The 14,606-nt window shown below is 33.0% G+C and overlaps 2 protein-coding genes across 7 annotated transcripts; both read right to left on the reverse strand.

The window, feature by feature from the left end:
* Positions 1-281: 281 nt before the first annotated feature.
* LOC105252102 lies at positions 282-5,751 on the reverse strand. Of its 4 annotated transcripts, none has more exons than XM_025410079.1 (4): positions 5,249-5,751; positions 4,322-4,500; positions 2,417-2,575; positions 282-2,275 (listed from the first exon to the last, which is right to left on the reverse strand). In XM_025410079.1, the coding sequence occupies exons 2-4, from the start codon at positions 4,496-4,498 to the stop codon at positions 452-454; spliced, it is 2,160 nt and encodes a 719-aa protein (XP_025265864.1). In that variant the 5' UTR covers positions 4,499-4,500; positions 5,249-5,751; the 3' UTR covers positions 282-451. The 4 variants fall into 4 exon arrangements, with proteins under 4 accessions (XP_025265864.1, XP_011257622.1, XP_011257623.1 ...); XM_011259320.3 differs by having other exon boundaries at positions 4,322-4,503; positions 5,249-5,750; XM_011259321.3 differs by lacking the exon at positions 5,249-5,751 and adding an exon at positions 2,921-3,001 and having other exon boundaries at positions 283-2,275; positions 4,322-4,498.
* Positions 5,752-6,134: 383 nt separating this feature from the next.
* LOC105252101 (aminopeptidase N) lies at positions 6,135-14,147 on the reverse strand. 3 transcript variants are annotated; one of them, XR_003122982.1, is made up of 16 exons: positions 13,929-14,146; positions 13,342-13,438; positions 13,005-13,264; positions 12,668-12,868; positions 12,206-12,346; positions 11,703-12,044; positions 11,483-11,633; positions 11,127-11,253; positions 10,772-10,862; positions 10,303-10,486; positions 8,994-9,204; positions 8,430-8,707; positions 7,775-7,974; positions 7,428-7,604; positions 6,542-7,080; positions 6,135-6,392 (listed from the first exon to the last, which is right to left on the reverse strand). XR_003122982.1 is itself a non-coding variant. In XM_011259319.3 (15 exons), the coding sequence occupies exons 2-15, from the start codon at positions 13,417-13,419 to the stop codon at positions 6,621-6,623; spliced, it is 2,901 nt and encodes a 966-aa protein (XP_011257621.1). In that variant the 5' UTR covers positions 13,420-13,438; positions 13,859-14,147; the 3' UTR covers positions 6,135-6,620. The 3 variants fall into 3 exon arrangements, 2 of the variants coding, with proteins under 2 accessions (XP_011257621.1, XP_011257620.1); XM_011259319.3 differs by having other exon boundaries at positions 6,135-7,080; positions 13,859-14,147; XM_011259318.3 differs by having other exon boundaries at positions 6,135-7,080.
* Between the last annotated feature and the right edge of the window lie 459 nt (positions 14,148-14,606).

Below are 14,606 nucleotides of genomic sequence, written 5' to 3' on the forward strand. Positions count from 1 at the left end.
AAATTAAGATTATCAAAAATATGAAATTACGTACATACAATATATAAATGACTTAAGAAATATAATTAAGAAATATAATCTTTTACAATTATATATGTAGTCGATTGCGAAAATCGCGAAAGAAACTTTATTTGTGCAAAAACGTACGTAAAAATATTTCTATTTACATTTATTGATTTATATAAGATTATTTCTCTCTTATTGTACAAATTGTGATATATATATGGTATTAAAATATTACAAATGAATTCTAAATATGGCGAGGGAAATAAATATTATCAATTTTAAGTCCTCGCACTTTTAGTTAAACTTAAAAATAAATTTGAGAGACTGTTATTTCAATTCTTCTGCTGCCATATTTTCGCGAGTATTTAACATTATACTCAGAATACGATGTATTTAAACTGACAGATTTTATTACTAATAAATTTTTAATCCGAATCAATACATATTACTTACCACTCGTAACATCAGTCGCTGGCAGGCTTGTAATCGAATCCGAAAGAAAACGTTTGCGATTTTTTACGCATTGTGATGATGCTGTTCGTATCTCTATGTGATATACAGTGTTCGGGTTCTCGTTATTATTATTGCCATTTTGCTTTTTCGACGGTACTATAGCGTCCAAGGGTGCGCAGTTTTTTCGTTTTTGGCTATTAGCTACATCTTGCTTTAACGGGGCAACTGATGAACGTGTCTTGCGTGGTTGATAATCCGGCATCGCCTGCATTTTCTCAAGGGCGGTTCGTAGAGGCAACAAGCCAACAGCGAAGGGAATCTCGGTGTTGGATGGGTATGCATGCAAATCTACTTCGCTTCCCCAACAGTCTAATGTATCTGACATATCGCCCCATAAGGCGCGACTTATGCATTCGCATGTATTCGATTTTATGGACGAAACAGTAGATTGCTGATCCGACGTTATGAATTTCTCTGCATCAGCTTTTAATCTGTTATTAGTCTTCGATTTTCCTTCTTCTCTCGGTCTCGATTCTTCTTTCTCCTTATTACTGGCCACTGTATACGTAGGCTTATTATTTTTTTTCACCATTAATTTTGAATTACTCTTTCTGTTATTGGGATTCTTTCTGTTCGATTGTATTGAGCTTACGATTATGTTGTGATCTGGCACTTTGCGATCCTCCTTCCCTTTGCGTTTTGCTTTCGCACAAGGTTCTGTTCCATTGGGAGAATTACCTTTTTTGAACGGTTTTTCGATTCCCGCGAAAGTTGCAGAAGAAAGGCCATTGTTTACAGCTTCATCGCTTTCTTGTTGATTAAGTCGCGTGCTCCGTCTTAGAACTGGCTTTGTGCAATCCGTGTTGCTTGGAGTACTCAGTCGCTTATCGACCTCTTCCGAATTAATTCCTCTACATCCGATCACTGTATGCTGATCGCTTATAGTACCACCCACTATCGATTGTATACTCTCTGTGCTTAAGCTCAAGATATATTCGGCACTCTCCATATCTAAAGACGTTAATAGAGTAACTGGTAAATCATTAGCGGACGGTTCGTCTAGTAAATCTATGGAATCCGTAGAATATGGTGGAGTTGGCACTAAATTGCATTGCGTATATACAAGCTTATTGCGGACCTCGTCAACAGACTTGCGTCGTTTGGGTGTATAAACCTTGACGCATTTCCCTATTATGCTAGGAACATCTGTGCTACTTCCGGAACAGTGTTCCAAATCGCTTTCGACTTGTGGAAGGCAAGATTGCGATAGTGTAGAAATAGAGGTTTGATCACGTTCGTTTACACAAGAAAAATCACAGCATTGCTCATATAAGATAGGTTTTAAATCGTGACTATTACAGTACGTTTCGTCTCTATTGCTGCTCGTGCACCTTGTTTGTACTTCGTTTACCTTACTTACGTGCATAGATACAGTATTAGTAGTATCATTATGCATACTTATATCTACATCAGAGATTGAGAATGGAGTAACCACATCTTCTTTGTTGGCATCCATTGCATCTGATTCTTCATATAAAGTATGTTCTACATCATGCTCAGTGGCCTCAGTCATATCGTTTTCGAAAGATTGATTCTTAGTTGAGCTTACGTCGTTATTATTGTTACCAGTATAGATATTCTCGTCCATACTTAATAGTTTATCACATTTAACACAGACGTAATCATTTTCTATAAGCAAACCATTTGCAATTTTTAAATTACAATCTTCTTTCTGTTGCTTTAGACAATTTCCAAAATCGTCTAAAATCTTTTTCGAATCAATAATAGTATCAATCACAGATACCAATTTTTTAACCTGGAAAAAGATAGAGAGTAAATTAGTTTTATATACCATGAAATAATATTGTATGCATGAAATAATGTTGTATGCATTTATTAATTACTTAAATATATGTATAACAATTAATATATAAGTTACAGTTTATAGTTAAGTTACCTTAAAAATTTGTGCTGCAGTATATAAAGATGACAGATGCTGATGAGATATTGTAGTTTCTCCACAATACATAAATTCGACCATGGCCTTCAAAATTTCAAAGTCCAAGTCATGCAAAAGTATAATTGGTTCTTGTCCCAAGTCTTGCTGCAGTATTTCCTATAATATAAAACAGAATAAAAACATCTTAAAGACTATCGAAATGAGAATATGAGAGAATTAAGACAGTTGAAGAATATAGAAAAAATAGAAAAATGTTTATATATTCTTAGATATTATTTCAATATTTGTTTATTATGCTTAAAATGCAAATTGTCAAATATTATTTTATGTAACAATGATTTACTAAATTGCATTCACAAGATAATGATATCATGCAGGCAAGATGTTCTTATCTACCTTGTAATTTTAATATGAAAATAATAACTGCATTTTGAAAAGACAGCGACACCCGAGTGTACACACTTTACTACCCTTAAATCATATAAATTAGTTATTTAATACCTTTCTAAGAACTGTTCTTCAAAAGTCGCATGAAAAGTAAGCCCCGCAAAGTTGGTTTCTTCAAATGTTTGCTAAGAACTACTGAAATTCCGATATACAAGGCTTTGTTTAGTTTATATATTTTTTATATTATCCCTGCAAAATTGTTCTGCCATAAGTAAACTATACTTCCCACAATTTTGAGATAAAAATAAAAAATATCTTTTCCTTCTATTAGTTTATACTATATCAAACAGAAAGACTCAAAAGTTTTTTTTATAAATATGAAAAAAAATCATTAAAAAAATGTTTGGCAGACATTCTAGTAAAAAATGGATCAATGAGAGAGAGTTTTTGAGTTCAAAATAATTATCAGAAATTTTTGAAATGAAACATATAATGTGTTATATGTAATATATTATATATAAAATTTTTTTGCATTCTTTTTAAAATAAAGAATAGGAAAGAAATATTTTTAAACAAGAATCTTATTCTATTTAAAAAATCTTATTATATTAAAAGAATATAAGTATAAATATAAAGAAATAATTTGAAATTAACTATATTACCTTACTTCATTGAGCAAATAAAGTGTCCTTTTTATCAATAAATAATTCTAGATAAATAATATTAAATAATTTGAAAAGAAAATAGGACATTCTTAAAAGTTTATTTAATTAAATTTTAATAATACTGCTCAGTCATCAGCAGATCTGTAAGGAAAAGAGATGTAAATCGAAGTATTAATCAATAATGTATTTCTTCATAAACTTAATATAACATAATTTTCTGTAATGAGTGTCTGTAAATAAATTATTGTCATTGTGTCTGTGAAATATTTAAAAAATTTTTTCTCTTAAACATTATCTTTGCAATTATACATATTATAACTATATTTTTGTTAATATTATATCTCTTTCATAATATAATACTATTTTGTAAATTACGAGTAATTGAACATACTTTGGTAATTCTTAAATGATATATTTAATGATGGGGAAATGATAAAAGCAGGTTAAAATATATAATTTATAACCACACAAACATACACACACATACACACACAATTATCAAGCAAATATAAATCATAAATTATATACTCTAATTTCCATATTTAATTCAGAGAAACATTTAGGAAATAATTCCTTTTACTTAACTGTATCTAATTTAAGATATAAAATAGAGTGTATAAATACTAATGTACAATAAAAAAAATATTTATATTGCTTTGATAATAAAAATATATTATCGTTAGTTAAAACAGCAAATAATTTAAATACACAAATGAACCAATATAAGACAAGTTTTTTTAAACCATATATATGACATGATTATTTAACCAGAACAGATTAACAAAATGTGTGTACTTTATAATAGCAATTTTTATATATTTTATGTTATTATATATTTGCATATACATACCTCAAAGTATATACTATTCGAAGCTAAAACCAGCTTGTGAACACGTAGTTTTTGTTCATCGCAGATCAATGTGACATCGACTAGAGCCTGACGTGCCAATAGACCACTGAATCTCTCTGTAATATATCCCGCGTGGCCAGCCCACTGCAGGACACAATCCTTTGGTATTTCAACCATGGCTACTACAAAAGAAATGATGTTTATATATAAATTCATACAAAAGTGGTTTGTATTAAGAAATATCAGATTTCTACAATTTATTAATAATTTGTCAGAAGAAATTTGCATTTCAAAAAATATCTAAAAAACTATCAATAACATGTTATAATATAGATGAGAAAAGAAAATTCTCAACATTAAATTTGTTAAACAGTATGTATGCCTAAAATAAACTTTGATATAGAGGTAGACATCTTGTGTATGAAATGAATTGGAATAAAAGGCAAATTCTGGTTTTGCTAAATTTGACACTAAAAAAATCAAACATAAATACATGAAAGAAACAAGTCTATAATTTTTTTAATAAATTACTGAGTTTTTTTGCAACTCAAAATATCTCAACTTTAATTATTTGTTGCGTGAGTTTGTGCAAGTTATAAATTTATCACACCTGATTTTTTTTTTCTTTTTTTGCTAAGTCTATTAAATCTTAAATATGAGTTCTCTCACTAAATATTTGCTCAAATCAAGAATACAACATACTTTAAGAAGTGACAAGAAATATTCCAATAATAAGATTAATTGCAACTTCGATGCGAAATTTCCAGATCTTCGCAGCGGGATCGACTAAATTACGATCGCTCTGTTTAGCAATAGAAAGTACACGATAATCGGTGTAAAAATCCCTCTCTTCTCCGAAAGACAGTCGCTCGGGATCGAATTTGTCAGTCGCGGTCCCGAGCCGCTCGCGAACCTTCTCGCACTCACCGGCAGCGACGTGATCGTCGTTGACGTGCGCATCTGCGATCCGGAGGCAGCAGCGTCCCTTCCGCGGTCAGGCATAGATCGTAGAGGTGAGACGCGTTCGTTGTAACGTCGTTGGTGCGGACGCATACGGTCGCTCGATCGCCGGCAGTGATGTCGCGTGTCAGCCCGTATCCCGTCAAGATTCATGTAACGCCGGCGAGATCGTTGATTGGCAAAACCGACGGCCTTACACGACATTGGCCCCGCGATTTCACTTGCACCCCGATGATCGCGTCTGCCAAGAAAGCGCAGTATTATAAATGAGACGGGGAGCTCCGCGCATGCGCGGAATTCGAAGCGCCATGCGCCGACTGTCGGTAACCCGAATAGTGACTTCCTCGGTTACAACCGTCGGTAATTTACCGCCGGTAATTTGCTACCATGCGTTCGACGTTGTCTCTATTAACTCGTGAGAAGTCGCTCTATGTTTCAAATATGAAATTTTCGTCTCTGCTCTGTAATCGTGCAAACGAAATGTAAATTTTATGTTTTACGTACTTTGATTTCTCTCTCTTTTAGAATGCATACAAAGAAACGCGTGGTCTTCTTCTAATACATATGAGGTAATCATTTGTACATTTGATAAATTAATAACTGTACAGCGTTTCAAGATACATTGAATATAACTGAGTAATTAATACGAATAAATTATATATATATATATATATATATATATATATATATATATATATGTGTGTATATACGTGTAATATATGTTAAAGAGAGATCTGACATTATATTATATTAATTTTATTTATCGAAATAATTTTACAGTGAATCCTAACTAAATTACTTTTGATTTATGCGAGTGATGTTTCCGTACAATTTTTTTTACCTGAGAATAACACTTTGTGAACCATCTGTGTCGATGAAATAAATACATCACACGAGCAATATCGATTTTCATTAGTTTTACAAAAATAAAAATTAATATTTATAAAATGTAATACATTATTTTCAACCTGTACTTCTAATTTACTATATATCTAGAGCAATTTCCGATATCCTCTCGCCGCGTTTTAATTATGCCACCGTGTATCAGTCCTCCTCGCTCAGAAACACGATTCCCATATCGTGTTTGAGTTGACAATTGTTGCATAACTCACTATCAATTCGAATAAACATTAGATATAAGAATAAAATTATTGCGATGCTATTATCTATTTATCAAGCAAACTAAAAAGTACCGCTATCATGTTTAAAAAAAAAGGAGTAAGAAACGAGTTTCAGTGCAGCTGAAAAGATGTTGCTTACATGGGTTAAATATATCAAAATTCCGAATTTTCGAGTTCGTTCATTCACCCATGCTTCGCGAGTCTCATCGCTCAGCTGTTTAATCTGTCGTTGTAGGTACGATGGTCGTGGAGAGGATAAAGGTAGACGTCGCAGCCGCGATCGTCTCTAAGTCTTCCTTAGACAGGTTCTCCTTGAGCCAGGTGTCGATCACCGGCACGTTTTCCTCGTTCCACTTAATAGATTCCTGCTTAATGACCCTGAGCGCCTTCCTGATGATGGCGTCCGCCGACTCGAATTCATTCTGATGGTCCAGGTAAAGCTGGCTCACCATGTCGTAGCCCTCCTGCGTATTGAAGGACGACGTGGCAGAATTGATGATACCATTCCAGAGGTAAGTCTTATTCTGGAATCGCTCCTTCACGGCATACCAGTGTTCTTGTAGGAAATTAAACAGAGTCTTGTAGCCGGTTGCACCGCCGGTCAACATGCTGAAGATCAGTTGGATGTCCGCGTCCGTGAAGTTCTCGTTCTGATCCAACACAGCCACTTGCAGTAGCCTAAGATGCGACCGATCGATATCGCAGCAGATACGGAAACAAAGCGATATCATTTAATTTATTATCTTTATTCACTTACATTAGATGTGATAAAATTACTGTTCCTTCCTTCGTAAAAAATATTACGATCTCAAGTTGCCTTTTCCACTTAATTTCTCATTTAAAAATTTTAATTTTAAAATTATAAAACGCGTTGTCTTTAAAGCGCTTCAAATTTGTCGGAAACGACAGAACAAAAGAGGAACAATTCGAAATTTGCATTTAATTATCTTTTCGATTATTGTGAGAAATGAGTTGGAGAGAGTCAAGGCAGAAAATGGGGTAAGCGTAATTATAACTATACAGACCTTTCAATCTTATTCGCATCCTTCGGACACCCGGCAAGAGTCTTTAATAAGTAAGTGCGCTCGTTCTGTTTTCTCGCCAAGCTGGTCTTCGGGAAATTTATGACACGCTGCAATCCAAACTCCCATTCTTCGTTGGTGCCCCATTTAAACACCGGGCACAGGAATTTATTCGCGACCCTATAAAATATAATTCTCGTGCAAATGTTACACGTTTACTGATGAAACATCTGTAATTCTCGTTATTAAAAATAAAATTATTAAGATGAAACCTATTTAGTATGCGCATTACATTTTTTGAGTGAATTAATTAACACTTGTAAATATTTATACGTGTATGATATACTGACGGGTTTCCTTTGTCTGGTTCTTCATCGGTCAACCATTTGTTGAATTCGTCCCTAGCTTCCTTAACGCAAGGTTCATATCCAGCCCGGCAGAGGAAATTCTTCATAAGACCACGCATATGAGTTTTCCAGGAAGGTTCGTCCGGTTGCGGATTCTCGCCAAGTTCCAAATAAAGAGGCTTTATCAAGCTTTGGATATAAACCTGATTAAGTGTATTTTATTTAATTATTTATTTAATAAATAAATAACAAATTTTAATGAGATAATTTTGAAAACACTACATTTTATAGAACGAAAAATTTTTAAACAAGATGACAAAAAAGAAGAAAGAGTAGTGAAAAGAAAACTTAAATAATATTAATAATTCACTTTTCACTTATATAATATGTGCTAATTAATATTTACTAGATTTATTATATAGACGTTAATGTAAAATGTATGACATTAATTTGGATCGAGTAATCGACATTTAATATTGACTGCATCTGTTTCAAATTATGCTGCTTAATGCAGATATTTAATGGTAATTATATCTACTGCAAATTTTGCTTGTTAACGCTTTAACATTTCATTTTAATTAGGTCTAATTATGCCATTTACTAGTGATATTTAATATGAATTAAACCCATGTGTATTATTCGATTAAAGTTTACTCGCCTCGAATTTGAAATACACGTCCAGTCCCTCAATTCGCCGACCAATATGATGAATCATCGTAAACACCGGTTCCCAAACCACGTGGCTCTTTTCCTCTTTCAGGAAGAGAGTCATGTTCATTGCAATGCCAAAGCACAATTCGCCGGCATACGCCAAGTTCCATGCATCGTGCAGCAACTTCGCTCTCGTTAACGGAGGTATCTTTTCGCGATCTGGTCCTTGCAAATACTGCGATAACATCTTCCAATTGCAGGAGTCATAGTTCACCGGAAACATTCCTGCAAAGAGATCATTTTGTATGCTTTCTTGTAGCATGCATGAGATATTCGCGAGTATGTTGGGCTTGATCTGATAATCAATTTCTTTTCAATGTCTAACGATTTTTACATATAATATTCGAGTAACTATTGTAAAGATTTAATTATCTTTCGCTAAAATACAGAAATTGAATAGCTTGACATAATCGCATAAAATTCGAATTTTGAAAAAAATGGTTGTGAAAATTGAGGGCTGAAAATTAAATTTTTGCGAAAAAAATTGTTTTCTGAAAATATATTTGCCTACCTATTTCCTCGGGATTAACAATGATAAAATTATCTTTGGTAGTAAAGTCCAAGATAGTTAAATTCTTCGGCTCGTTCTCTTTTCTTAACCATACGATCGGTTTAGTATTGTGGAAATTTAGATTATTCTGAAACTGTATCACGATCGGGATGTCCCACTGATACGATACTTTTGCTGTCGATTGTGGCGGTATATCTCTCAGATAAACTTTCTGAAAATGTAAACAGAGTATTTCGAAAAAATAATAAATTGTTTTTATCTTATTTCGAGAAAAATTTAAATTGTGAGATTTTCATATATCTGTATAATATTATATTTTTATTTATTACACATATGCAGTAGTATATTATTTATATAAATGATTATGTCTAAGATAAGCATTAAAAAGTTAATAAATATTAATTAGAGATAAGATAAAAATTTAAAAATGTGCAATATGTCATATTTTTTAAGAAAGTCAAATACTTTTAAATTAAGCCAACAGATTTAAAGATTCTAGTGTTCACGAATAGTTAAATATATAGTTCACGAATTATATTAAAAATCTGGAATTATATATTTTACTGAATGAAACTCGTATATGTATCGTACTCGTATACTCGTATGCTCGTATGTCAATTACACGTGGAATTACATAATTTTTTGCAATCAATTTACATATTTCCATAAGAACAAGAGATTCACAAGTATTGCGTAACACGTGTTTACACTAGACACATCAGTCTTTGATTTTATTATTCTTTTCTTTAAAACTGCGGCTATTATAATGTATGCTATTTTAAGTATTAAAAATACTTGTTAATGCAAATGAAGAGTACTATGTAAATGTTCCTTAACAAATTTCAATTGTTGTTTTCTTTGCACATAAAAAAACAATATGTTCGTTTCAGGTAAAATTATGCATTTAATAATTGGTTTAATAATTGCAGTTATGCATATAATTTTACTATTATTTATTCTTATTGTTCTTTGTAATCATATGTTTTTCTAGCAAAGTCTTTACATATTTAAATTTCTTAAATAGCAACGTAATGTATATATAATGTATATATTATATATGTATATGCATGTTTGACATTTCACTTTCATATTTAGCATGATATTCTGGAGTCATTACTTCTTAGTTTCGCGTGTTTTTATTTGTTAATTCTTACTACTGAAGTACGTACATGTAATTTCCGCTGTCGAGAAATACTAATCGTGAATAAATACTCGTGGTCATTTTCGTTTTTATCCGTGCGAAAATCATACCTGCCTTCTCTCGCACGTCGCATGTCCTTGCGAGAAATAATGCTTTTGTCTAACTTACCTGGCTGAGATTGATTCTTCTAGTTTCGTAATCGCGAATGACCGTGACCAACGGCACTCGATCCCGGTTGATCCATGATGCGGCGATACCGTTGACAGTCAGACCTGGTGGCAAATTGTCCGTCTCGTTCGCCAAATCGTTCAAGTAAGTGAAAATATCGTTGGCGAAAAAGGTCCTGCGGTTCCTAAACATTAAAGAAGCAATTTCGCGATATGTAGAATCTGTGATTATTATAATTATCGATAAAAGTAGCCGAGAAGCAGTGATGGATAGTTTTTACAAATTTTAAGTGTTTGCATAATTTTTATCTATTTTTTCTTAGAAACTTAATTTATGCAAGAATTTATTTTATTCTTGAATATGTGTATTGTAGAAGTGATTCGTCTTTTTACATGAAAAATTTTATGTAAAAGTAGTTAATGAATTGTTAGAAGCTGCTTCCCGACTAATTAATGAAGGCAATTACTACTCTTTCGACTGATGATGGAAGAATTTTCTCACGCTCTCTCGGAACAGTTCGTGACCAAAAGTGTAATTAAACATTCGGAAAACCAACTCGGCTGCAAAATCCAAAAGAATGAATAATTAATTTCGAAAACTTACAATCGCCTGAATTTCATATTTCACTTGAACCATATTGAAGTACCTTTCAAATTACTTGAAATTACTTTCTTTTTTATTCTGTGTTAAAATATTCTCTCGAATATTACTCTCTCATAAATAATATTAATAATAATAATATTAATAAATTACATGTATTATTGGCCATTTATACAAATTGTCATATACAAATTCTAAATTATAGGGTAATTTATCTTGATTACCTTTTGTCCATGTTGCTTCGTGTCTAATTCCAGCTACTCTAGAGAAAGGTGCTGTCTGCGCAAATTCGTAATACAGAGAATACAATACTGTCATTGGCCATTTTCCTTCCATTTCATTTGGATTGAGCTATCAAGTGTGTTTAAAATTTATTTTATTTTTTGAAACTAATAATCATAATTTTATCATCAAACATAAAAGATAAATTTAATGCAATTATTCGTTAACATTCTTTAGACTCTATTTCTACAATAATAATATTTTTCTAACATAAATAGTCTTCCTAAATATTTTTAATTACATTGACATTGTTAGAATTAAGACTAAAATAAAAGAAAAATCAATAATCCAAACTCACATCAATTGTCGCCATAGATGCTAAGAACGAATTGAGAGCTTTATTAACTGGCGCATCATTTCGACGATACGGAGTGATAGTTTGACCGATCCATTGATAGAGAAGTTCATAGGCAGTGGTCCATACTAGAGGACTGCTGAGTTCACTTTCTCTGAAAGTAAATATTTATTTTATATATACACGTTAAAGATATAATATAACGCGATAAATTCTTACTTACTTGAAGAACATGAGACCCCAATTGTCAGACGCTTTAGAAGCGCTGTACATGGGAATGGCCATTACGTCCAATTTGGATAAACTAAAAGAACTGTTGAAATAATTTTGCAAATAATTAATGATCGTCACGACTTTATCAGGAACGTCAACCAGCCGCTCCATGAATTCCTTGCGGCCCCAAACTTTGACTTGCAATTTCCATCCGTCTATTTTGTTCACTTCTTTTAGAGGTTCAATGTATTCTAAATCTGATATTATGAGAGCTAATTGATTCGTCGACATTCTCGGTGTCTCTTCAAATTCTTCTTCAATTTTCGATTTCTCGGTCAACTCGCGTCGGGAGCTTCAGAGAAAAAAATATATATTAAAATGCATAATATCAGAGAACATATGACTTAATGTAAAATTTAAAATAATTTTTAGAATCCAATAGATATCAGTGGATGTCTAAAGATAATCGACTTTAGTAATATCGAAAGATTTAATTTTTTTTATCATACATACATCGACGGTGTGTTTGTGAGCGCCTTTAAACCTTTAGGATATAATACTTTCAATTTGAAAGTCGTTTTATAAGGAGGGTCATCCATACACGGTAGCATTTTCTGCGCGTTATCTAATTGTAAATAAGTGGCGATGAAGAGGCTGAAATAAAAAAAATAATAAACGATAAATTTTATTACTATTAAATTTTATTACTTTTTATTAAATTTGATAGTAATTTTATTACTAACTTTTTATTACTAATTTTATTAAATTTGATTTCTTTATCAATTATAATAACTTTATATCAAAATTTTAATTTTTTAAATATTATAAAACATCTCGAGATTATTTTAAACTTTTGTACCATTTGTGAAAAAATCACACATATACTGTTTTCTTAGAGAAATATTCGTAGCAGATCATTATTTAAAAATAGTTAAATTTAATGGATTGCATAATATGAACTTGTGTTATGCTTACTGTTCTCGGCCACCGGAATCCATATATCCGCTTTTGTAGAGGCCAGTAGTCTCATTGGTCGTGATATTTCCATAATACGTGATATCCACCTCACAGGCACTTCCATTCTTCAGCATTTGCTCCAAATGGATGATGTACCAGGATTTCTGTTTTTGTCGTTCTGTTCTTGCGATATTAACGCCCATCGGTACGCCTTTCTCCCTTTATCGCAAACAAGGACGATAAAAATTTTATTTTTCAAAATTACTATTATAAAAATTGCACTATAAATTATGAAAACTTGATTTCGTAAAAAAAAGCAAAAACTTTAACTTTGTCAAGTGTTTTACTCGCTTACGCTTCTTCAGGCGCTAGTTGAATCATCCTAATGTTGACCATCGAAATCTCTAGATTTTGATGAACGTTTAGAATTATTCTATCGCTGGTGTCTGACCAGGTGAGGTTGATCTTGACGCGACCGTTGAATCGATCGCTCTCGATGGAAGGTATCTCGATATCCAAATAATAGTTGGTTGGCGTAACTTCGTTTGGTAATCTATATTGGGGCATTTTCGAGTAGTAGACATCGTTTAGATCAATACTGCGTTTCTGTCGGCCCTACGATAAAACAATTTTTTTTAGTATTTATCGATTAATTTATCGTTGTTATATGATCGTTTTTAATTTACACTAACATCATAGACGCTTCGTGGAAAACCAGAAGGTATCGCCGACAGTAAGACGAGTCCTGCGAGCAATGTTGCCCACATCATGGTGAATTACAGAATGAACCTAGATGATGATATTTATGAAAAAGTTATTCAAATATATATTTATGACAAACACGGATATTATATTTTAATGTAAATTTGATATGGAATCAACTAAAGATTTCACACATATATATACACATACATAATGCAACAATGATCTAATTTATTTTGTTGAAGATCTCGGTAAAATTAATCTTATATTGTTGAGAATAATTTAGATTAAATTAGATTAGCATTGACATACTTGAAATAAATTGGATAGAGCGTGGTATCAATTAATAAAAGCACAACACTAGCTGAATTCATTTGTTTTAGAAATTCGAGAAAATTAATTTAAAAATTGTGTAAAAACTGAATTTCAATTTAATTCTAAAAAAAATAGCTATCACATTTTACATTAAGATCTATAATAATTTTAATAAAATTTTGCCAATCTTACAAATATATCGATTCTCTACAGGGAGGATTTTCACGGAAATTTATTGTTCTAATCAGTCCTGAATGCTTACGACGTTATCCTCGTGACAGGCGTGCACGCCTGAGAGACGCACAGGACGATCTGTCAGCGAGGCGCGACTACGGTTCGCTAAGAACCGACTTGGATGTCACTACGTCGCCGCGTCGGTTGACCTTGATACCCTCTTCAAGAAAAGACGGCTGCCCTGGGGAGGAGAATTTTAGACACGATAGAACCGTATGACAGCGTAGCCGCGTGCAAAATGTGTGTAGCTGCTTGAGTGCTTCCTCGTAATCTAACGGTCGTCAAAAAGTGACGAAAACACGCGGAAAAACGTATCACGTGGCCACGTATCAAGGAGTTGGATTCACTCGGATCCACTTAGGGCAAATCGGTGGATCGTCATCCAATTATTCAATCTAACGATCGCGGTCATCGTAGCCCTCTCTGAAGGGGAACCTTAATCGCGACGAGTCAATCCGGACGCAGCCAAGAGGCGACGACGTCAACGGCCAATCTACGATCGACCGTTGATGTCGATCAATGGGGGAATAAAATGCGTGTCTCGTATACCCGTCCAATGTCCCCAATGGACCTTGGCGCCATTGTGCTCCCCTTTAGATTCTCTGTGTGCCATGTGCGTCGCTGTGGACGGGAACACGTGCCGTCCATTTGCGTGCCCGGTGCTCCTGGTACCGATCCCGGACCAAGCCCAATATGCACTTGGACT

The sequence above is a fragment of the Camponotus floridanus genome, unplaced genomic scaffold (assembly GCF_003227725.1).
Source record: "Camponotus floridanus strain SB8 unplaced genomic scaffold, Cflo_v7.5 scaffold3, whole genome shotgun sequence".
In the NCBI taxonomy this organism is placed as follows: Eukaryota; Metazoa; Arthropoda; class Insecta; order Hymenoptera; family Formicidae; genus Camponotus; species Camponotus floridanus.

What these genes read in the sequence shown, in the direction of transcription:
- LOC105252102 (XM_025410079.1), bottom strand. Translation starts at nt 4,498, where the DNA reads ATGGTTGAAATACCAAAGGATTGTGTCCTGCAGTGGGCTGGCCACGCG. An exon ending in CGAATAGTATATACTTTGAG is followed by an intron (nt 2,576 to 4,321) that starts GTATGTATATGC and finishes TTTATATTATAG; the next exon opens with GAAATACTGCAGCAAGACTT. An exon ending in CTGCAGCACAAATTTTTAAG is followed by an intron (nt 2,276 to 2,416) that starts GTAACTTAACTA and finishes ATCTTTTTCCAG; the next exon opens with GTTAAAAAATTGGTATCTGT.
- LOC105252101 (XM_011259319.3), bottom strand. Translation starts at nt 13,419, where the DNA reads ATGATGTGGGCAACATTGCTCGCAGGACTCGTCTTACTGTCGGCGATA. An exon ending in TTCCATCATCAGTCGAAAGA is followed by an intron (nt 10,487 to 10,771) that starts GTAGTAATTGCC and finishes TTTAATGTTTAG; the next exon opens with GAACCGCAGGACCTTTTTCG. An exon ending in GATGCGAATAAGATTGAAAG is followed by an intron (nt 7,081 to 7,427) that starts GTCTGTATAGTT and finishes GTCGCATCTTAG; the next exon opens with GCTACTGCAAGTGGCTGTGT.